This window comes from Aethalodelphis obliquidens, unplaced genomic scaffold (assembly GCF_003676395.1).
Source record: "Aethalodelphis obliquidens isolate GAN/ISIS:26980383/991018 unplaced genomic scaffold, ASM367639v1 scaffold30, whole genome shotgun sequence".
In the NCBI taxonomy this organism is placed as follows: domain Eukaryota; kingdom Metazoa; phylum Chordata; class Mammalia; order Artiodactyla; family Delphinidae; genus Aethalodelphis; species Aethalodelphis obliquidens.
This window is the reverse complement of record NW_020837974.1, coordinates 270,549-293,225: the sequence shown is the minus strand read 5'-3', so window position 1 is coordinate 293,225 and position 22,677 is coordinate 270,549. Positions and strand designations below refer to the sequence as shown.

Genomic DNA, 22,677 nt, shown 5'->3' with positions numbered 1-22,677 from the left:
AATTTAAATGACAGTGTGCCAAATTGAGGAACTCAGGGTTTTCTAGGGATGCTCGTTCCGCGGCACTTATTATGTGCCTGCTGGGTGCCACACGCACTCGGGGGCTGCCAGGGTCGCAAGGCTGGCGGATACAAGGTGTTTGCAGTGACCTTCTCCTCCAGGGAGGGCAGCGTGAGACACGTGGAACGTGGGTTGAAGACAAGCTGAGGACTCACATCTGAACGAGGACTGGTATCTAGAACATATTAAGATCTCTCATGATTCAACAATACAAAACCAAGTAGTCCGGTTAGAAACTGGGCAAAGACGTGAAGAGATGCTCGACCAGAGAGGACACTCGGATGGAAAACAAACCCACGAGGAGATGTTCAGCTCCTCAGGCAGCGGGAAATGCAAATCTCTCTACACCCATCAGGATGGTTGAAATGCAGACCGCTGGCGGGCATGAGGCGGAGATGGAGCTCTCGTCTGTTGCCGGTGGGAGCGGCAGCTGTTGCAGCCTGGAAGACATTTTAGTAGGTTCTTAGAGACTAAACACGTAACTGCCACGTGATCCAGAAATGGCAGTCTTGGGCGTTTATCCCAGAGCAGTGGAAAATTATGTTCACGTGAAAACCTGTATGTTAATTTTGCTCATAGCAGCTTTATCTGTAATAGTGCCAGACTGGAAACAACCCAGGTGTCCTCCGTGGGTGAGTGGATACCATGGAACAGCAGTCAGCCAAAAAAGGGAACACGTTACTGCCACACACGACAGCCTGGGTGAGTCTCTAGGGGAGTGTGCGAGTGAGGCCGATCCCCAAAGGCTGCATCCTGCATGACACCGTTTAAATAACATTCTCAGCGTGGCAGAGTTATAGAAACGGAGGACAGATGGGTGGCGAGCAGGGGTTAGGGACTGGGGTGGGGTCCTGGTGCATCTGGATGGCATCAGTGCTGGCACCCTGGGTGCTGTGCTGTGGTCTCCCAAGATGTTACCTCCGGGGAGATGGTGACCGCCACACGGGCTGCCCCCGTGTTATTTCTTACACCTGGTGGCCATTGGCTGGGAGGTGTCGGCCACCTGGGGTCACTGTGCTCCAGCTGTCAGAGAGGGAGGGGCCGTTCTGGTGGGGCAGGAGGGGCCCTGGGATCAGGCCTCCTTGGCCGGGGCTGGCAGCAGACCCCAAGCCCCTGTTGGAGGAGCCCGGCATCGAGTGAGTGTAGTGCCGCGTGGTGGCAGGGACACAGTGGTCGTAGCCGTTGGTGCACGTGCCACGTGCCGGGCGTGGCACTGATGCTTCTGCGGCTCTGTCAGTCGCTCCACTTTGCAGATGACGGGCTGAGGCCCAGCGGTTGGCCTGCCAGGCCCCAGCTGGTCCGGGAGCTGCAATTTGGGCCCTCTTCCTGGCTGCCGAGCCCCTCAGCCTCATGCCTCACCTCGCTGCGCCCCAGAAGACCGAGGGTCCCGTCTATCTGCTTTTCCCTCTGTCCGCCTGTCCACAGGCCCCCCTGCGGCCTTCACAGGGTGGGGGGAGAGGGCGTTTCTCTGAAGCTGTTTGCAGGATAGGGTCCCAGGGGATCTTGGAGGCGGTTGACACGTCCCCAGCCTTCTGGGCTCCAGGCCTGCGTCCCAGTGTCCCAGGGAGCGGCTTGACCGTGTGCACCGCTGGTCAGGTCCTCAGACTCTGTGGCCGGCCCCTCTCGGGTCCCCATTCTCAGAGGGAAGCGAGGCCTGGGCGTCAGCGTGCTTCTGACCCAGAGTCCAGGACACTCGGGGGCCTGCGGGGAAGCTGACCAGGTGGCGGGGCCTACAGCAAGCAGGACCCCAGCGTGGCGGCCTCTGCCCTGGGGAGTGGGCCCGGGTGGCCAGGTACCAGATTTTTCCAGAGGAGCTTGAAAGTCCAGATTTTTGTGAAATCTATTTTTTTGCCTTTTTTTTTTTTTTGCGGTACGCGGGCCTCTCACTGCTGTGGCCTCTCCCGTTGTGGAGCACAGGCTCCGGACGCGCAGGCCCGGCGGCCATGGCTCACGGGCCCAGCCGCTCTGCGGCGTGTGGGATCTTCCCGGACCGGGGCACCAACCCGTGTCCCCTGCATCGGCAGGCGGACTCTCAACCACTGCGCCACCAGGGAAGCCCCTATTTGTCTTTTGATTAAATTTTAAACTTTTATTTTGAAAATATTTCAGAGGAAAGTTTCAAGGAGGGTAGCCCCGCCCCCTGCGCTCGCTGGCTGGCGCTCTGGGACACGCGCGCGTCTGCTTCATGTCCCTGGCGTCTGAGCGTAGTGAGGACCCTGACGCTGATGCTCGCTCTTACTATCCTTGCCTCGTATGGGAGGACGTGACCCGTCCCTTAGACCCCTCAGCACATCTCAGGGCTGTCGGGACGGTTGTCACACTGGGATCTTGCAGGAACACGACATTCCTAGCTAACCCACAGCCCGCGTTTGAAGTCTGTCCCGGTTTCTGGCGTGCCCGGAGCAGTGGCTAGAGAGTTTGGCTGTGGGGTTCGCGCCTCATTAAGCCCGACTGTTTCAAAGGTGGGCGAGCGGCTTAAGCATTTGAGGACACGGGGAGACCCCGCCGGGTGGCCTCGTTTGTGCCCCCACCCTGGGCTGACCTCGGGCGGCAGGAGGTTGAGCTGGGCCCGTGACTTGGGCTCCTGCCTGACCCAGTAAGAAAGCCGCAGAGCCTTCTGGGTTGGGTCTGGAGTGCAGCTCCACCGGGGGCTCGCTGGGAACCTTGGCCAGATACACAGTTCCTCTGAGGATCCGCTTCCAGATTTCAGCCTGTCAAGAAGCCCAGTAAAAAGTGAGAAACTACACGCCAGATCTCCTAGGATGGTGCTGGGCCCGGAGAGGGGGACCCAGACTCTTGAGGGAGTGCCGTCCCCCCACCCCACCCCTGCCCCTCTTCCCTCCTTCCTTCATTCCTTCATCCGTCCACCCAGCGTCCTCTGTGCCGAGCCTATCCTGGGGGTGGGATGCAGAGGCTGCTTCTGGTTTGGAGGAGTTCAGGGTTATCGGGGTGGGAGGGAGCGTGGGGAGCTCCCTTGCCCAGGGAGCAGGGCGTCTGGGCGGGGGGCCGTGTGGGGAGAGCCCAGTGCCCTTAGGTACTGCAGCCCCTGTGGTTGGGCGCAAGGACGTCGGGAGGGGGTCTTTGAAATAGAAGACGGACGCCAGAGGCTGGCCTGCCCTGCACACGCCCACGTTTACGGCCTTGGAGGGTGGCCAGGGCATGGGTGGAAACGGCCAGGCTTTGAATGGGGTGACTCTGGTGTGGCCACCCCCGGAGCGGAGGGAGGGAGAGAGCCAGGGGGCCTGGGAGGGGTGGTCCAGGGCTCAGCTTCCGCACTGGCTGGGGTGTCCTGTCCCTGCCCTGGGGTGCCTGCCTCGGGCTCCCCCGTCACCTGCAGCCAGCGGGAGGCCACGTGGACTTGTGAACAAAGCTCACTTAGGAGGACTGGCCCCACAGTGCCAGGGCCCAGCGCACCACGCGACGTCCATTGGATTAGGAAAGACCGTGAATTTGGGGCTCACAGCAGCTTAGGAGGTGCCTTGGAACGTGGACCAAGGAACCCAGAGCATCTGCAGACCCAGAGCTACGGCCAAAAGGGCCGATGCAGGGCAGGTGGGTGCGGGAGGGGGAGGGGAGGCGTGCCAGACTGCAGGGCTGGGTAAACGGCACACCTCGACCACCCCCCTTACGGATCTTCATTAGTTGTGGTTTTCCCCAGCCCCCGACTTCAGTCCACTTTGGTGTTTCATCCACTGAGGCTATTATCCGAGTGGCGCCCAGGCTGCCCGTCTCTGGCTGGTGGAGCCTCGTCGTGGGGCTCCCGCGCCCTCTGACCCGAGCCTCACCTTTTCTGTCATTTTCCTTGCTTTCTGTCATTTTCCTTGCTTTCTGCCGTTTCAAGGGGCTGCCGGCTCATCTTGTATGTTTTCTGCCCCAGACCTGGAGTCAGTTTTTTCTCTAAAGACTCTAGGTTCCTTCTGGTGGGAAATTGTATTCAGAGACCGTGTTCTGGGCGCTGGGGGTGCTCACTGCTTCAGTCTGTCATCGTGGCTGGGCTTTTTCTGCACACAGAACTAGGACTTTTTTTTAAGATAAAGTATTTCATGAGTTCACATTGGTTCTTCCAGTTCCAATTCAGGGCTACAGGTTGGCTGGCTTGGCTTCCTTCCTTCCTTCCTTGCAGTGCAATGTGATTAATTTGCGTCTTTGTCTTGTCTCCCTGCTGGAGATGCCAGCTCTGAATGACACCAACAAAAGAGTTCTCTGCTTTATCGCACCACGCTTGCGAGCACACACATGCTCACACCCGACCTTAGAATATCAAGACTGTTACTAGTGCCACCAATATGATCAGCAAAAACTGTTTAAGATTTATTCCGGCTTGTTTTGCCCTGAAGCATCTGCGTTTTGGGAAGCGATGCTGTCCATTGGACACACATTTCAGTTCATTTGCTGCCTTTTACTTATGATTTGTAAGTATCATTTTTCAAATCCCAGCCTTGTTTTTATAATTGTGTAAAATATTAACATGGTTCTAAAGCCGTGCCCACCAACAAGGTGTGTCCACAGGATCGTTGATTTACCCCGTGTCCCCGCCGGTCACTCAGCTTCCTTCCTAAGGCCTGTGGGGACCCTTTTACTCACAGGATTTGCCTGTGTGTTGAAGTAGCAGATTGGTAAGTAAGCTGGTGAGTCAGCGGATGTGCACGGAGATTCACACCCCCTCCCCTCTTTCTTAGACATAGCCTTTTCCACCTGGCCTGCATCCTGGACCGCACGCCTTGGCAGTTTATAGAGGGTTTTGACCGCACTGGGTCTTTGGGGCTATTCCAGAGCTGGAGCCGTAGGTGATAGGAGTAGATAAATCCCCACACGTTGTCTCCTTGGTCACATCTCTGCCCGTTTCACGGAGGAGGAAGCTGCTTGTCAGGCCCGCAGCCAGTGAGCATCAGGGTAGGACTGGAACAAGGTGTCGATCCCCTGGCAGTGCCAGGCCCACTGCCGTGCCTCGGGGTGGCGCATGGGGTTGAGTTTGGGGTCTGCCTGTGGCCGTGCTCGGCGGCTCCCAGGCCTGAAAGGGTGGCCACGGGCCCCTCTAGCTGCCTTCGTTCACAAGGCACCGCCAGGCGTGTCAAGCCACGGTGGCTGGGCCCGGAGAGTCAGCAGAAGAATACAGCCCCGGCGCTTTCATCGGAGAACCAGCCGGCGTGAAGCGGCCGTGCCCTTGGTCTTATTGCCTCAAAGGGGAAAAACAAATACAGCCGGCATATAATGAGATCCTTACCAGTGAAGAAAGGCCCCGGCGCGTCCTGAAGCCTGAAGCCTCCATGCACCGAGGCGGCTTCACCTCGTGTGCCCTGTGACCACCGGCCTACCCCGCCCTCGGAGCCCAGTGCCGCCACCCAATGGGGGCCCAGGGCTGCTGGCTGGGGGCGGACACGGATGGCTGCGTGGGACCTGAGCCCGGGGCACGGAATGGCCTCCCAAGGCGGGGCTGGGTGCGGGCGTGGGGCAGCTGTTGGGCTGGGCAACAGCGGGAGGCATTGTCCCCGAGCCAGTGTGTGCTCTCTGTGTGAGCTGTTGCTGTCCACGTGCGTATGGGGGTCTCAAGCAGCCCCTCAAAGGAAAGGAGGGGGGTGGGCTTTCCAGACGTGGTGCTCCGTGCACGTCTAAAATGATGGTTTTGGGGCTTCCCTGGTGGCGCAGTGGTTAAGAATCCGCCTGCCAGTGCAGGGGACACCGGTTTGAGCCCTGGTCCAGGAAGATCCCACATGCTGCGGAGCAACTAAGCCCATGCGCCACAACTATTGAGCCTGCGAGCCACAACTACTGAAGCCCGTGCGCCTAGAGCCCGTGCTCTGCAGCAGGAGAAGCCACCGCAACGAGAAGCCCACGCACCGCAATGAAGAGTAGCCCCCGCTCACAGCAGCTAGAGAAAGGCCGTGTGCAGCGACGAAGACCCAACGCAGCCAAAGATAAATAAATAAATTTATTTAAAAAAATAAATAGAATGATGATTTTTAAAGAAGTCACAGGTGGTGGGGTCCGTGCTGGCCTGGTCGGGGTGGTACAAAGGCTGCTGCCACTTGCAGGCCACTCCGGGGCTCCGTCCTGTCCTGGCACGTGGGCTCCCGTAGTGTCCTGCATGCTCTGTCCCACACGTGGCGCTCACTTTGCACTTGTCCTTGAGACTGTCCACGTTGGTGACACAGCCTCCCTGACCTTTTGGTGACTGTGCTGGGCCCAGGGGCATGTGCGGAGGGAGGGCACCCCAGCGACGGGCAGGCACGTTGGTTTGTGGCTGCCGCGGGTGGCGCTGTCACGGGCGTCCTCTGGGGTGTGGCCGGCTGCGTTTTCCTCCCTCTCAGCCCTCCAGACCCCCAGCCCCGCAGGCTGCTGGTACTTCTCAGCCGCCCACCTGTGATCGCCAGCATCCCCCTCACCTGACCGGACCCTGTTTGTGCCCTTCCCCCTCCCAGCCTAGGCCAGGTCTCCGGCCCTGGTGGGTGCATCCGCCGCCCCCTCTGCAGGCCTGCGTCCAGCCCTTTGAAGCAGCCTCTGATTGGTTTAGCAGTCGTGGGAAGAACACACATCCCCAGCCCCCCGAGCCCTGGGTGTGGGTGTTTCCAGAGATCTGGCAGACGCGCTGTGGCATCTCCCGCCCACGTGCTCAGCGGGTCTGGCAGCCCTGATCGCACCGCTGCCTGGACCTTGTGATTGACCCTTGGGCCCACTGGGTTTAAAATAAGCTAGAAGCCTTTTATCCTGGAAAACGTTTCCTATCCCGGGAAGTGATGAGAAGGGAGGAGGGAGCCAGGCTGGGAAGGCCTCCAGGACCCCGTGTTTTCCACTCCTGACCTTGGGCGTGGCCTGCACGGGGTGGAGGCATTGGGGAAGGGGGCTCCCACGCTGTCAGCTTTCACATGGGGGTCACACCCGCCCTGTGACGATGGCGTCCTGTAGTGCACAGTGGCCTGGGGTTCCCAAGATGTGGCATCCGTGTAGGACTAGTGCTGGTCCCTTAGGGGTCGGCCCGAGCTGGGTTGGGGCATCACCTGCTGTGCAGACGAGCCTGGGGACCAAGGACCCTCATTGGAGGTGATGGACGAGCTGAGGACTTCCTGGAGGTTCGCGCAGGCCGTGCAGCGGGAGAGGTGGGCGGGGACGGGGAGCTCTGGGAGCCCCTGTGCTGGTCGGCGAGGACGCCCCGTTTTACAGCCAGTGAGTCTAGGTCCGCAGAGTGGACATGCTTGCTCCCCTCCAGCCAGCTGGGGGGCCACGCTGACCCAGACCTTGTGGGTCTCAGGACCCAGCTCCCTCCTGCGCTGTTCCCCTTACCCGAGCCTGGGAGCCGCCGCTGGCCTGGCTGCCCAGACACCTCCCGGGTGGCCCCGCTGGACGGCCCGCAGCTGCGTCTCTTCCGCCAGGAATGAAATCCTTGAAGAAGGATCCAGAACCCAAGTGTCGTGATTCCCGACGTGGCAGGGTAGGCTTTGTGGCCGGCGGTGTTGCATGCGGGGGCTTTTCCCCTCAGCTCCCGGGCCCTGTTTCTGAACCATCGATGCAGAGGTGGTGATGAGGTTTCCAGCCCCAAGCTCGGTTACAGCGTGGGATGCGGGGCCTACCTGGGAGCCTTTGCAGCCCATCCATCCGTCAGAACTGTTTGCTCTGACTGCCGGCCTGGGGCCCACAGAAGCCGCCGTGTCACTGCTGGTGGCTGTCCACCAAGAGGCATAGGCCCCTTCTGCAGGGTCTTTGCAAGGTGTCGAGGGAGGGCAGTGTCTCCCTCTGGCTCTGACCACAGCAGTTACCCTGTGACAGGGTGAGGTGGGGAGAGCGGGCTGGCCCAGCATTTATTTAGTTTGGAAATTTTGTTCATCAGTTTGGTAGTTTTCCTCATGCAGATCTTGTGCATATTTTGTTAGGTTTACACCTAAGTATTTTATTTTGGGGGGTGCTAATGTAAATGGTATTGTATTTTTAATTTTAAATTCCACTTGTTCATTGCTAACATATTGGAGAGTGATTGACTTTTGCATGTTACCCTTGTACCCTGCAGCCTTGCTATAATCACTTATTAGTTCCAATGGATTTTGCTTTTGTTGTTGATTCTTCAGGATTTTTTACATAGACAGTCATGTCATCTGCAAACAGACAGTTTTATTTCTTCCTTGTAGTCTGTATATATATATATTTTTGGCCACACCACACGGCTTTCAGGATATTAGTTCCCCAACCAGGGATCAAACCTGGGCCCCTGGCAGTGGAAGCGTGGAGTCCTAACCACTGGCCCACCAGGGAATTCCCTCCAGTCTGTATACCTTTCATTTCCTTTTCTTGTCTTATTGCAGTAGCTAGGGCTTTTCCAGTATGATGTTGAAAAAGAGTGGTGAGGGGGATATATTTGCCTTGAATCCCCATCTTAGGGGGAAAGCATCTAGTTTTTCACCACGAGGTATGATGTTAACTGTAGGGTTTCCAGAGCTCTTCTTTATCAACTTGAGGAAATTCTCCGTATTCTTATTTTTCTGATGAATGGGAATTCAGTTTTGTCAGATGCTTCTTATGCATCTGTTGATACGATCTTTCTTCTTCAGCCCTTCGATGTGATGCATTAATTTTTGAATGTTGAACCAGCCTTGCATACCTGGAATGAATTCCACTTATTTGTGGAATCTTTTAATACAGAGTTGGATTTGATTTGCCTATATTTTGTTGAGGATTTTGACATGCATGTTCATGAGATAGTGGTGTGTAATTTTCCTTTCTTGTAATATCTTGGTCTGGTTTTGGTGTTACAGTAATTCTGGCCTCAGAGAATGAGTTAGAAAGTGTTCCTTCGGCTTCTAAACCCTTCTGGAAGAGCTTGTAGAGAATTGGTATGATTTCTCACTTCAGTGTTTGGTAGAGTTCGCTAGTGAACCCGTCTGGGCCTGTGCTTTCTGTTTGGTAGTTGAGTGTTTATTGATTCAGTCTCTTTAATAGGTTGTATCATCTGATTCAGTCTCTTTAATAGGTTGTATCATCTGCTTCTTCTTGTGTGTTTTGGCAGATTGCGTCTTTCAAAGAGCTGGTCCCTTTCATTTGAGTTAGCAGATCTGTGGGCACAGAGTCGTTCATGGTCTCCCTTCATTCGTCCCATGTCCATGGCATCTGCAGTGATGTCTTTTCTCTCATTTGGGGCACTCATTATTTGTGTATTCTCTCTCTCCCTCTCAATCGCTCCTCCCCACCCCACCCCTCCCCTTTTTTTGTTACCATGGCGAGGGGTTTATAGGTTTTTAGTGATCTTTTCAAAGAACCAGCTTTGGTTTCATTGATTTTTCTCTGTTAATTTCCTGTTTTATTTATTTATTTATTTAAATTTCCTATTTTAAATTCTCTAATTTTTATTCTTTCCTTTTGCCTGCTTTAGGTTTACTTTGCTTTTCTTTTTCTAGTTTCCTTAGGTTATTGATTTTAGATCTTTCTCCTTTTCAAGTGTATGCTTTCAGTGCTGTAAGTTTTCCTCTAAGCATTGCTTTTGCTGCATCCCACAAATTTTGGTAAGTTGCGTTCTCATTTTCATTCAGTTAAACATTTTCAGTTTCTCTGGAGCTTTCTTCTTCCACCCATGTGTTATTTAGAAGCGTGTTGCTTAATCTCCGGATCCTTTGGGATTTTGAGTTACGTTTCTGTTATTGATTTCTAGTTTAACTCCGTTGTGGTCTGAGGGCCGATGCTGTGTGAGTCACGTGTATTAATTTGTTCAGGTGTGACACTCAGCTGGCACACCTGGGACCATGGATGTGCTCCCTGTGGAACCCCAGGCGTTTGTGTGCTTTTCCCCAGGGCCAGGCGGGGTTGAGGAACCAGCCACAGAAGAGTTGGCTCCGGGCTGCCTGAGGCAGAGGCTCCTGGGATTTATAAACACTGTGCTTTCAATGCCCCAGCAGGGAGTGGGCCGCCCCACGTCCACTGCAGTGAACAGCTACGCTTGAGTTATTGCTGTTTAGAGAGAACTATTTGGAAACTTGCAGTCAGTTTCACCCAAACACTGGAAAAGCCTAAACATAAGCCAGGCGCCCTGTCGGGGCGCTGGCTCCCAGCAGACGGAAGCCCCCCTGTTACCCGGGCTGTGACTTGCAGCAGAAAACAGGGTGTCCCCGTGGTGCTCAGGCACCAGAGCTTTGCCTGCGGGTCCAGGCTGGTTCCTGGAACGTGAATAACATTGACTGTGAGCCCAGGCCAGCAAAGGAAAGAAGTTCTCCCAGGGCAAAGGCAGCGGGCGTAGGGCTTTGAGAACAGTTTCCAATGTCAGGTGCACTTTTTCCCTTGGTGGCATCATTTTGAAGTCAGAAAACGCACTTGTACGCGCTCGAACACGTTCTCTGCATTCAGTGGGGCCTTTTTATTAATGTTGTCCACATCGCTCGTTATTCCCTCCGGGTCCTTGTCACCACACGCGTGCATTCTGCTCAGACCCGCTGCTGGAGCGTCTGCACTGTGTTATGAGCTGGTCTCGCGACATCACCAGCCGGGGGTATAAACACGCATCCTGGCTCTGACATCCCCCACTCCCGTGCTTCTGAAAGTTTGACGTTTTTCAAAATAAAACGTTTAAAGAAATAAAGACACAGAAATACTGGAAATGCTAATGCAGTTTTTTCCTTATGACTGGAGGTGTTCCTGGGGTCATTGTCACAGCGCTTTTGCTTAAAATCACAAGAATTCTACCCCCATTCCCGTATTTACATAATGCAGAGGGGCAGATTGTTGGAGTCGGGAAGGGCGGGGGGAGTCGCAGGTTTTCTGTGCGGCTGGGCTGCAGGGATCCTCACTCCCCCCTTGGAAGGGGGGCAGGGGCTTGGGGCAGGCGCAGCTCTGATTGGCTATGGGCGCCTCTCTCCCCGTCCTCTGTCCTCTGCTGCACTTGGGTGGCCTCACTCTGAGAACTGGTCCAACTTGTTTGCTTCTGCGGGTTTCTTTGCAGGGCTTGGGGCAGGGGGTGTTTACCTGTCAGGCCACCTGCAGCAGCAGTTCGGCTGTATATTAGAAATGTCAGCCAATAAAAGGGAATAAAAGAGCCGTGACTGGATCACGAGACTGGCTGAGCTCAGGGGCGCCGAGCGCTCCTTTGGCGCCATTCCCAGGGTTGGGAGACGGGGCTTGGAGCTGCTGTGTGCATAGGGTTTGGAGCCGGCAGAAATGATCATGGTGGCTCCTGATCGGGAGGGTTCCGGGAGCAGGGTCCTCTTGGTTCATCTCCCATCATGCTGTGAGCTGTGCCCATTCTACAGGTGGGTTCACTCCTGGGCGACTCAGTCCCTGGGCCCCTCCAGGCAACTTTTGGGGTGGCACCAGGTCTCTGGGTTGCCATCAAGGGAGCGTTTGTCACAGGGATGACCACACCCCTCGTGATGAAGGCCCACGTGTACATCTGTCCCCCCACTGGACAGTGAGCCGCTTAGGCAGGGGCTGTAAACGGAGGCTGGGGGTCAGGGGTCAGGTGATGCAGGGATTGTGGCAGACAGAGCATGTGCTCCCACCGGGGTGGGAAGGGGGCTGAGTTCTTGCTTCATGAGAGCAAAGGCCCCACGTTGCCAGATCTTCCTTTTTTTTCCCAAAGAAAAGCCCAAAATTTGGGTATTTATTACTCTCTCAAGTTTTAAATGTTGGGGCTAACTTTGAAAATGGGGCCAGAATTGGCCCGTGAAGAATCAGTAAAGCACTAAAGAAAGTTCAGTGGTGACCGAAGACCTTCCCTTCCCAAGAGACCAGGCCCCAAAGGTTTTAGGGGTGAATTCTGTCAGACGTCAACAAACTGTCCATCCTTTTACGAGTTGCTCCAGAAAATAAAACACAAGAGAAAGCTGCTCAGCATATCGTATGAATTTCATATGAATTTGGAGGGACACACAAATCAGCCCATAACAGACACACAGAGTGTGTGCTGTGTGAGTGTGATACCAGGATGGAGCCATTATGGGTGTTGTTGGGAAAACTAGCTAACCGTCTGGGGAAGAACAAACCAGATCCCCTTCCTCACGGACAAAAGGCCTAAATATGAATCCAAATACTATTTGGCAGAAGGTAATTGCTGTGGACTGAACCGTGTCCCCCAGATTTACTTACTGAAGCCCTAAGCCCCAGTGTGATGGCATTTGGAGGCAGGCCTTTGGGAGGTGATTGGGTTTAGGTGAGGTCAGGAGGTTGGGCCCCCAATGGTGGGATTAGTGCCCTTATAAGAAGACATCAGAGAGCCTCGCGTGCTCGCTCTTTGCCACATGAGGGCACAGCGAGAAGGCAGTCTGAGTAAAGCCGAGATGTGCTCCTGAAAAAAGGGAAGAAACAGGGTGGGATCTGTAGCACGATGCCGTTTGGGGGTAAATTTAAAGTACATGCATATAGCTCAAGATTCCATGTTGTGAGAGAAAGCATACAATGAAAAGGAAATCCCTCAAATTTCAGAACAAGCACCATTGCGAGGGGGACGGGGGAAGCGGGTAGAAGGGGGAGAAATTGTCAACAAGAGCAGATCACCAGTGTCATGAACTCAGGGGCACAAATCTGCATCTGAGGTTTATGATGCTAGTAGGTCCCGCTAAATGCTGGCGTGGCCAGATGCAGTCTGTGGTTCCGTCGGGAACATTGGGGTCTGCTGCTGAGCGGGTGGCCGCGCCGGAGGCTGATGGGGGATGAGGGAGAGGTCCAGGTCTGTCCCCCCGACATGTGCCCACTGTTAGAGAGGGTGGCGGAGGTGGGGTGTCCCAGGAGGAGGACGGGGAGAGTGGGAAGGGCTCTGCTTCCCTAGAACCCGGAGCACAGCGGGCCGCCTGGTCTCTCCCACCAGCCCCGTCGTCCAGAAGGAGGCTGGTGCTCTCTGGCCGGCTGAGTGCCGGGCTGGTCCCAGAACTGGGGTCTACGTCCGTGCGGCCCTGCCAAGTGACCGTGGACAGGCCTGCCCGTGCTATGTGCTGGAAGGGTCTGCGGCGGCCCTGTGAGCTGCAGAGTCGGTATCTGAGGCTCAGCGTGGAGGGTGGGCCACCAGGGCTTCGCAGCACTTTGGCGAGTGAGTCCTTCCCGGGCGATCTTCTTGGTCGCTTGGGGGCACAGTGGCATTTTGTAAGATACGCCCCCATGGGCAAGCTTCCAGGGCCTTTACCCCAAGACCCTGGGACCCCTGGGGCACCTGCCTCCTGCAGGGGAGAGGGGTATGGCTGGTGAGTGCGGTGGGACATCGGCACAGCCTGGGCTGGTCTGAGCCACCGCAAGGCCAGTCTGCTGGGCTGTGGGCTTTGGGGCCACACGAGGCTGCCCATCCCACACCGTCCCCTGGTCCCCAGCCCCACGCAGTCTAATCTGGGAGGCCACCCGCCCTTAGAGCAGGTTTGAGGTCAGACCACGGAAGCCGGAAGGAGTTGGCTGGTATTTCACCCCAGGAGTGGGTGTTCTCCGACCATCAGAGAACATTCTTCACCCTCATTCTGAAGAGATGGCCTGTGGGAGAAGGCCCGGTTTCCATGGCAATGTGTTCACACCCCCGAGGCCTCAGGGCCAGGGTCTGGCTTCTGCTAGGGTGGGGACAGCAGGTGACACCCAGAACTGATCACACCCCGGAAGGTGTTGGGGGCCACGTGGCCCTCCCGGGGGATGGATGCCACCAGGAGCTGGGAACCAGGCACGCCCAGCGCCCACCCCCAGGGCTCGGATGCATCTCAGGGTCGAGGGAGGCACACCGCCCCCCCACCCCACCCTGGCTGGTGGCTTCCCTTCTTGCCTTAGAATTGTTTTCAGAGGCGCTTTGCTGCTTAGCTAAGGTCAGCGTGAAGTGAAGGCTTCGGTGGCCTTGGCTGCTGGCTTGACTGTAGCTTCGAAGGTCTTGTTTCCAAGGTCAAAATAAGTAACTTACCAGCAAGATGTGTTCTAAACATTTACTTGCAAGTCAAGAATTAGCTTTATTTTATTTTTTTAACATCTTTATTGGAGTATAATTGCTTTACAATGGTGTGTTAGTTTCTGCTGTATCACAGAGTGAATCAGCTATACGTATACATACATCCCCACATCTCCTCCCTCTTGTGTCTCCCTCCCACCCTCCCTGTCCCACCCCTCTAGGTGGTCACAGAGCACCGAGCTGATCTCCCTATGCTATGCGGCTGCTTCCCACTAGCTATCTATTTTACATTTGGTAGTGTACATATGTCAGTGCCACTCTCTCATTTTGTCCCAGCTCACCCTTCCCCCTCCCCGTGTCCTCAAGTCCATTCTCTACGTCTGCATCTTTATTCCTGTCCTGTCCTGTCCCTAGGTTCATTAGAACCTTTTTTTTTTTAGATTCCACATACGTGGGTTAGCATACGGTATCTGTATGGCAGACTAGGTCCATCCACCTCACTGCAAATAGCTCAATTTCGTTTCTTTTTATTAGCCGTATTTTAAAATGGCGCTTGGGCAGTGGGGTTTGGATTTAAAATAAACAAAACCCAAAATGTCTGTGTTGTTGGAATTAGCTGCGATGAACATTTAAACTACTTCTGGGCTGAAAATAGCAAGCCCAGAACGGAACAGCTCTGTCTGCATGATTTTTTCAGAAATATATCAAGTTGGGATTCATCAGTGGGTTTTTCTTTTTTTTACTGAGGTATTGTTGATGAACAAAATTACATGTTTCAGGTGTATGACACAGTGATTCATAATTTTTAATTGTTATATTCCATTTATAGTTACTACGAAACACTGGCTGTATTCCCTGTACAATTCAGTACAGCCCTGTAGCTTATTTATTTTATACACAGTAGTTTGTACGTCTTACTCCCCCACCCTGTCTTGCCCCCCCCCCCACTGGTGGCCACTGGTTTGTTCTCTACATCTGTGAGTCGGCTGCTTTTTTGTTATATTCACTCGTTTGTTGTATTTTTAAGATTTCATATATAAGTGAGATCATATAGTGTTTGTCTGTCTGACTTATTTCGCTTAGCATAATATCCTCCAACTACATCCATGTTGCTGCAAATGGCATTTTTCATTCTTTTTTATGGCTGAGTAATATTCCATCGTATATACGTGCCCCATCTTCTTTATCCACTCGTCTGTTGATGGGCACTTGGGTTGCTTCCGTGTCTTGGCTGTTGTAAACAGTGCTGCTGTGAACATTGGGGAGCACGTATCTTTTCAAATTAGTGTTTTCATTTTTTTCAGGTATATACTCAGGAGTCGAATTTCTGGATCATATGACAACTCTGTTTTTAGTTTTTTTCAGGAACTTCCATACTGTCCTCCACAGTGGCTGCACCAGTTTACATTCCCACCAACAGTGCAGGAGGATTCCCTTTTCTCCACATCCTTCCCAACATTTGTTATTTGTGTTCTTTTTGCTGATGGCCATTCTGACAGGTGTGAGGTGTTATCTCATCGTGATTTTGATTTGCATTTCCCTTCGTCTGTGGTGTTTTGACCTCAAGGGTCAGACCTCACCTTGAATGTGAATTTGAAAACGTCAGTTCCACGTGGACGATCGGAGGCCACACCCTGGTGTGAAGGGGAAAGTTCTAGGCTTGGGAGTGGACCCCCGTCTTCGGGAGGCCAAGGCAGCAGAAGGGCTGCCTGTCTGAGGACCCCGGCCCTTGTAGCAAGACGAGGGAGGGTGCTGCTCAAACAGAGGCCTTGGGCCCAGGCCACGCATCTCAGGACAGACAGCGGCTCGTTTTCCCTCCTGATCAGGAGACCAAGGGATCGGGGCAGCAGGCGGGGCTCAGGTGGGGCTCAGGCGTGCCTGGAGGTGGAAGCGTGACTTAGCCATGCACGGAAGGACGGCGTCCACGTGGGCCAGGCCTGAGAGCCGAGCTCTGACCTGACGTGCACCTGCACCCTCCCCCCGCTCCTCCCCGCAGCCTCCGGTCACCTGCCAGACCCCTGGGGTGCTGCCCTCCTCCTCCTCCAGAGGGAGAAAGAGATGTTTAAATAGAGGGGAAGGACCTGCCTTAAGACTTACTCCTGTCTTCTGGGCCCTGGGAGCGGGCGAGCACAGGGCTGTGTGGATCTCTGGTCCTGCCTTTGCCTCCCCGGGGCCCGGCACCTGGGGCTCCTCTGAGGCGCCTGCACTGACCGGTTTCCAAAAATCCCCCTTTTAAACAGGCAGGCGGGCAGCAGGCAGGCGTCCTGACTGCCAGGGTGCATTTCCTGCCTGAGGGGCCCAGCTTCATGCTTCTCTTTTGGGGAAACGTGTGCCTGGGGGTGGGCCACATCCCTGAGCGTGGTCATTGCACTTTGGGTCCAGACCCTGACCTCTGACTCTGCATCCGGTTGCCATCCCGAGGATATAAAGCGTCCTGGACCAACATGCACACGTGCCCTGGGTGATGGGCGTCCCCACCTGGCCCGCAGCCCACGCCTCCCAGCCTGCCTGTGGGTCTGTCTCACACGAAACTCGGGCGATGGAACGGCCGGGCTGCCTGGCGGGTACAGCCCGAGCCAGCCTCGTCGGCCTCTGTGCCCCTCGAGGGAGCAGTTACAGAGCCTGGTTTCTTCCCATTTCTGCATCTGGTGTCTCAGCACCCTCAGATGCAAAGTGTTCACCTGGGAAGAAGCAGAAAACAGGTCAGGACTGGTTGCCGTGTCCCCGTGGAAACAGTCACGATCTGTTTTACGTTTTGTAAGTGGAGTCTGCTGAGTGTGAGCCCATTTTTGTGAAACCCCGATACGTGCAGATCAGGAGGTCATGACCAAGGGACAGCGGGTCCCAGGGGTCGTCGTCTCCCCTGGGCAGGAGCCGTGGGAAGCCCCGTGAGGGGCAGGTCTCCTGGTGCCCCTGCAGCACCCCCATGCTGTGCTTTCTTTTCCAGCGACATATTCGATGCCATGTTCCCCGTCATGCACATCGCTGGGGAGACCGTCATACAGCAAGGTACGCCCCCTTCTGCTCCTCCCCGGGGCCAGAGCCCTCTGGGAAGAATGGGTTATTCACTTAAAAAGTGTATTTAGGGCTTCCCTGGTGGCGCAGTGGTTAAGAATCCGCCTGCCGATACAGCGGACACAGGTTTGAGCTCTGGTCCGGGAAGATCCCACATGCCGCGGAGCAACTAAGCCTGTGTGCCACGACTACTGAGCCTGCGCTCTAGAGCCCACGAGCCACAACTACTGAGCCTGCGCCCTAGAGCCCATGCTCTGCAACAAGTGAAGCCATGACAATGAGAAGCCCGTGCACCAAAACGAAGAGTAGCCCCTGCTTGCCTCAACTAGAGGAAGCCCATACACAGCAACGAGGACCCAACGCAGCCAAAACTAAAAACAAATAAATAAGTAAATTCATTAAAAAAAATGTACATTATACAAAACTCTCATTGTCTTGAGAAAAGCCACTAATGACACTTCAGAACAGTCCACTTAGCAAGTTAACACATGTTAATATGTTTCGATAACCTCCTTGTTATTAAAAACATGGTGGAGCTGTGCTGAGTCCTGGCAACATGCTGGGAGTGGATTTCAGATGGTGGTGTCAGGAGAGGACGTGCCTGTTGGCCTGACTGCAGTAACCGTTTCCCTACGTGTGTGAAATAGGCCATCGTGTTCTGCACCTCCCATACATACAGCTTTTATTTAAAGATTTTTTAAAATTGATGAGACCTGGTACTGCCTAGCAGAGGTCTATGAAGCAATGCCGAAAGGTGGTTTATTACAAGAAAAACAAAACTTCGCATTCTTGCATCACGTGTCCTGTTTCCCTTTTCTTGTAGGGGACGAAGGGGATAACTTCTACGTAATCGACCAAGGGGAAGTGGACGTAAGTATCTTGAACCGTTTTTGGAAAATAACTCCTGTCTCTGCGCACAAGCTCAGGGCTAGAAGACGTCTTTCTGAGTGATGTGTTTCCGGTTTTTCAATCCAGAAGTGATAGAGTTCACTTAAAAGATACTGTAAGCATATCTGAGCACAGAGTGAAATAAGAAGGGCGGTTGCCGTCTGCTTCCTGCACAAGCCGACCGCGGTCCCGGGGCCCCGATTGACCAGCCCTGCCCCAGCCAGGAGCCCACGGCCCAGCAGGCTCACTCAGCCGTGCTGGGTGCTGACGCTTTTTAAACGTCTACAGGCCCTGTGGCTCTGGCTTTACGATGGAACCAGGCTTCGTCCGTCCCAGGGATGTGATGCTCCCTGATTTCGTTCAGCTTCCTCCCCCTACTTCCTGCCTTCAGGAGTGAGGGACCCAGGCTCCGACCTGGAGGGAGGTGCACCTCCTTTGGTCGCCTGCCCCCGCAGGCTGAGCCCACCCTGCTTGGATGGCGGTGTCCTTGCCTGGGGCCCCCGCGTGGGCTTCTCCAAATGCAGGGCTGGGCCTGTGCTGCCCTCTGCCCCACCCCTCCCCCTCCTCCCTCGGCCTCCATGAGTGTCATCCTCTCCGCTGGGCGTTAGCAGTGCATCTACCCCCAAGGTTTCCTCTGTGGCCCTGATTCGGTCCAGCTTGTGCACCTGTTCCCAGGAGCGTCTGGTCAAGGCCGGCCCCCGCGGCAGACTGGCCCCCACGCCCCGGGCTCGGGACTGAGCCTGTCCTGGGGTTCTGGACTCCACAGTCCCGGCACTATCGGGGCACATCCAAGGAGCCCCCGAGCCAGCTCCGGGCCCAGGATGCCAGTGCTGGGGACGGGGCAGGGATGGGCCACTGGCGGTCTCCACACGCCACCCCCACAGTCCGAGCCCCCATGAGGTGGGGTTCCCGCTGCTGTCTGGCAGTGCCGCCCTGGTGCACTGACCCAGCCCAGTTCTCAGGGCTCGGCTTCTGGAACTGCCAGGCCATTGTGGAGGGGCTGGGGGGGCATTTGATCACTTGTTCCGCCAGCAGTACGTCTGCGTCCATGTGGTCGCGTGTTCTGGGAACCGGCGGGCGGCCCTTGGCTTCCGGAGCTGGTGGCACAGGAAGTGACTCACCACGAGGACCTCAGGGCGAGCGGCACACGGAGTCGGAGTTTCTGTCCGTCCTGAGCGGGGGGGCCTGGACCAGGCCTCTGGGGTCGAGGGCTGTTCTGTCTCACACCACAGGCGGAAACTGAGGCAGGAGCTGCGGGCCTGGGGCGGCCACGGCCGCAGAGCGGGTGGCAGATGGAGGGTGAGCGCGGGCTGCGGCCCCAACCCGGGCTCAGGCTGCCAGCAGAGCCACCTCCTGTGGGCTTCGCGTTGGGTTAAAACAACACCAGCCCAGGAAGCAGAGGAGACTGACGAGGCTGCCGCGTCCCGGTGTCTCCAGAGCTGCCCCCTTCAGAGGGGCTGAGGGGTCGGCTGGCTCCAGGCTCAGGTCCGGGTCCTTCCTCGGGCCCTGACCCCTGTGTGGGCTTCTTCTGCACCTCGGTCCCTCTGCTGTCACCACTCTCCATCCTGTCCCCCGTCCTCCGTCCCTTTCTTGTTTTCTTCCCTTTTTTAATAAATTTATTTATTTAGTTTTGGCTGCGTTGCGTCTTCATTGCTCTAGTTGTGGCGAGCAGGGGCTACTCTTCGTTGTGGTGCGCGGGTTTCTCATTGCGGTGGCTTCTCTTGTTGCGGAGCACGGGCTTCAGTAGTTGTGGCACGTGGGCTCAGTAGTTATGGCTTGCGGGCTCTAGAGTGCAGGCTCAGTAGTTGTGGCTCGCGGGCTCTAGAGTGCAGGCTCAGTAGTTGTGGCGCACGGGCTTAGTTGCTCCGCGGCATGTGGGATCTTCCCGGACCAGGGCTTGAACCCGTGTGCCCTGCGTTGGCAGGCGGATTCTCAACCATCTGCGCCACCAGGGAAGCCCCCCCTTTCTTGTTTTCTTGCTCAAATGTCAATTGAGCACTCGTGTGCTGGCCACTTACAAAGCCCTGAGGATACGCCTTTGGGGACGCGGCCCCTGCCCTTGGGGTTCATGGTCGTCGGGGAGACACCCTGGAAGGGCATTCCCAGTGTGCATCTTGCCTCTGAGCCTCTACCCGTCCTTTCCCTCTGTTCTTATTCCTGCTCTGACTTGCAAACTTCTATGCATCCTTTGAGACCCCACCCAGGCAGAGCCACTGGGCTGACGACCGAGATCGGGGCTCTCGCTCGTGCACAGGGTCCCACAAAGATTGGGTCCTGCTTTCCAGCCCCCGGAATGTCCTCCGTCTTCTGCTTTCCTTGGAGTCACACGACTCCTCTAGTTCAATCCCGAAGATGTTGCCAAAGTGCCGACTCATGTCACCAGAGCATGTGGCTAAGTGAGAGTTGAAATGACCCTGGGGTTGGCACGTCGGAGGCTGGGTTCTCCCCAGCGAGCAGATGCAGGGGCGGCTGACCTTGGGCCCAGAGCCCTGTCCTTGTCTTTCGAGGAGCCTCGAGGGCCCACCGTCGGGGTCCCGTGAGATGCGCCTCCCTGGCTGGTGTGCTCCACGCAGATGCGAGACCCAAGCCTTGAGGTTACCTGGCTGCTGCCTGGGCCTGGGCCCTCCTGCCCGGAGTGGCAGCATCTGTGTTACTCCACACGCGGGGGCAGGTGGAGGCCCTGTGGGTGCCCCCAGTACGTCTGCCCTGCCCTCTGTCCCCATTAATCCACCTGCCACCACCCTCCTCGGCAGACCCCGTGCACAGTGAAGATGCCCTCTCCCTTGCAAGGAGGAATGGCCCCAGGTGCTGGCGGCCACCTCCCCTCTGAAGGTGTGAGCACACAGGAGGGTGTGAGAGGCGGGCGCCCACTGGACCCACCACTGCCTGAGCGGAGATGCTGGAACCGGCCACAGGGCTGAGCACTGGCGGGAACCCTACCTGATGGGTAGTGGGCCCGGGGGGGTGGGGCGGGGGCTGTCCCCCGAGACAGGCCCCTTGGCCCCAACTGCTCAGCCCTGGGTGTCATTGTCCACTCGCCCCATCCGGACTCAGGACCCCTGTCCCAGCAAACTGTAGAGTGCCAGGTGCTCTCACCTGCTGGCCCGCACCTCCATCTGTGAGTGAGGGGAGGGGCTGGCTTGGCCCACTTGTCTGGGCAGGACCCCTCCCGGCCCCCAGGGGTGTCAGTCACCGAGCCAGGTCTCTCCAGGCGGGGGACATGGGGAGGCGACCGTGTGACAGGGAAGTGGGGTCACTTGCTGTAACTGGGGTTACAGGCAGGTCCAGCCCTCCCCGCAGCGGCTCAGGTACGAAGGCAGCTGTGAGATGCCTGAGCCCGGATGCCTGGGCACTGTGGGTGGATGCCACTTTCTGGCTGACTCTCCAATTCGGGACAGTCAGCCCGGATGGGACAAGGCGGCGACTTGGGGGCCGCCCCTCCGTCAGTCTCATCAGAGTTTCCAGCTGCTGGTGGGCGTGGGAGGGCCGGGCGGGGCGAGGGAGCCTGCAGAGGGAGCTCCTGTGATGTGGGCGTGAGCGCACGATAAACATGCAGGGCCTGGGCCTTGTGGGTGAGGCCGCGTCTAAAGGAATCAGAAGGTGCTCAATCAGGAGCCCGGGGCGAGAAAGTGGGCTGCTGGCTGCCAGCACGCATTCTGATGACTCTTAGCGCCGCTCTGGGTGCGAAGCTGCAGCTTCTCCCAGGCCTGGAGCCGTGTTTTGTTTGCTCCTTTCTGGGGAGCAGGGGAGTGACCCTGACCAGGGACTGGCCGCTTGTGAGGGTTCCGAGGGTGGCTTTTAAGGCTTGAGTGAGGCCCATCCTGTGAGGGTGGCGGGAGTGGAGACTGTGTCCGTCACACTGTTGCCCTGAAGCCCCCAGCACGTGGGCTCCCCTCGAAGGCCCCATCCTGGCCTTTAAACAGGCATGGTTTGGGGGTGGTCATCCAGAGCCCCCCTTCTGCCCTCTGACCAACGGCGCCCTGGGGGGGGCGGGCGACGGCCAGGTGACCGGATGCCAAAAACACCAGCTTGGTTTAAATTACGGTTTTCCAGAGAGACGCGGAGAGTGCTGGCTGCGGTGTGTGTGTCGCTGAGAGCTATAATCCGTTTTCCTAAGTGTAAAAATATCTCCCAATTTGTTTTATTCGTGGAACGTAGCATTTCCACTGGAAGGACACTCCTCGGCTGACCTTACAGGCTCAGGAGCACGCTTCCTCCCCGATGCTTCCAGGCCTCTGGTGCTTCAGGGCCTCCTTGGGGGGGGTCTACCCCACCCCAGGCCCCAGCACCCCCCGCCCAGGGCTCCCCCTGTTTCACGAGACGCCTGTGAGGAGACGTCTCCAGAGGTGGGAGGGGCACCCAGGCTGTCCGGCTCCGCGGGTCACGGCCCGCCAGTCTGCTTGCCCGGTGGTCTGTGTTTTTTTTCACTTGGTAAAGTACACGTAACGTAACAGTTGCCGTCCTAACCATTTTCAGTGTCTGGTTCGGGGGCATTAAGCACATCACGCTGTTGCAGCGTCACCACCGTCATCTCCAGAACTTCCTCATCTTCCCAAACTGAGACTCTGTCCCCATTGAACACTAACCCCCAGCCCCGGGCCCCCAGCCTCTCTTGCCGTCTCTGCGACCCTGACGCCTCCAGGGACCTCAGAAGTGGAACCGCACAGGGTCTGTCCTCCTGGATCTGGCTCAGCTCACTGACCGTCACGTCCTCAGGGCTCATCCATGTTGTAGCAAGTGTCAGAGTTTCCTCCCTTTTTAAGGCTGAGTCACATTCCACTGCATGGATGGCCACGTCTCTTTTATCCGTTTACCTGTCGTGCCCGCCTTTGTGGCTGCCACCCTGAGCCGTGCTGCTGTGGACGACGGGCTGTGCAGGGACCTGGGCGTCCTCTCAG

At 56.3% G+C, this 22,677-nt stretch overlaps 1 protein-coding gene across 3 annotated transcripts in view; it reads left to right on the top strand.

Annotated features, from left to right (window-relative positions):
- PRKAR1B (protein kinase cAMP-dependent type I regulatory subunit beta) overlaps positions 1-22,677 on the top strand; it is an 84,561-nt gene that overhangs the window by 32,594 nt on the left and 29,290 nt on the right. For all 3 annotated transcript variants that reach the window (XM_027125524.1, XM_027125525.1, XM_027125526.1), the window contains 2 exons: positions 16,824-16,885; positions 17,715-17,761. In XM_027125524.1, coding sequence (XP_026981325.1) covers positions 16,824-16,885; positions 17,715-17,761 — 109 coding nt within the window. The remainder of the gene's footprint in view (positions 1-16,823; positions 16,886-17,714; positions 17,762-22,677) is intronic.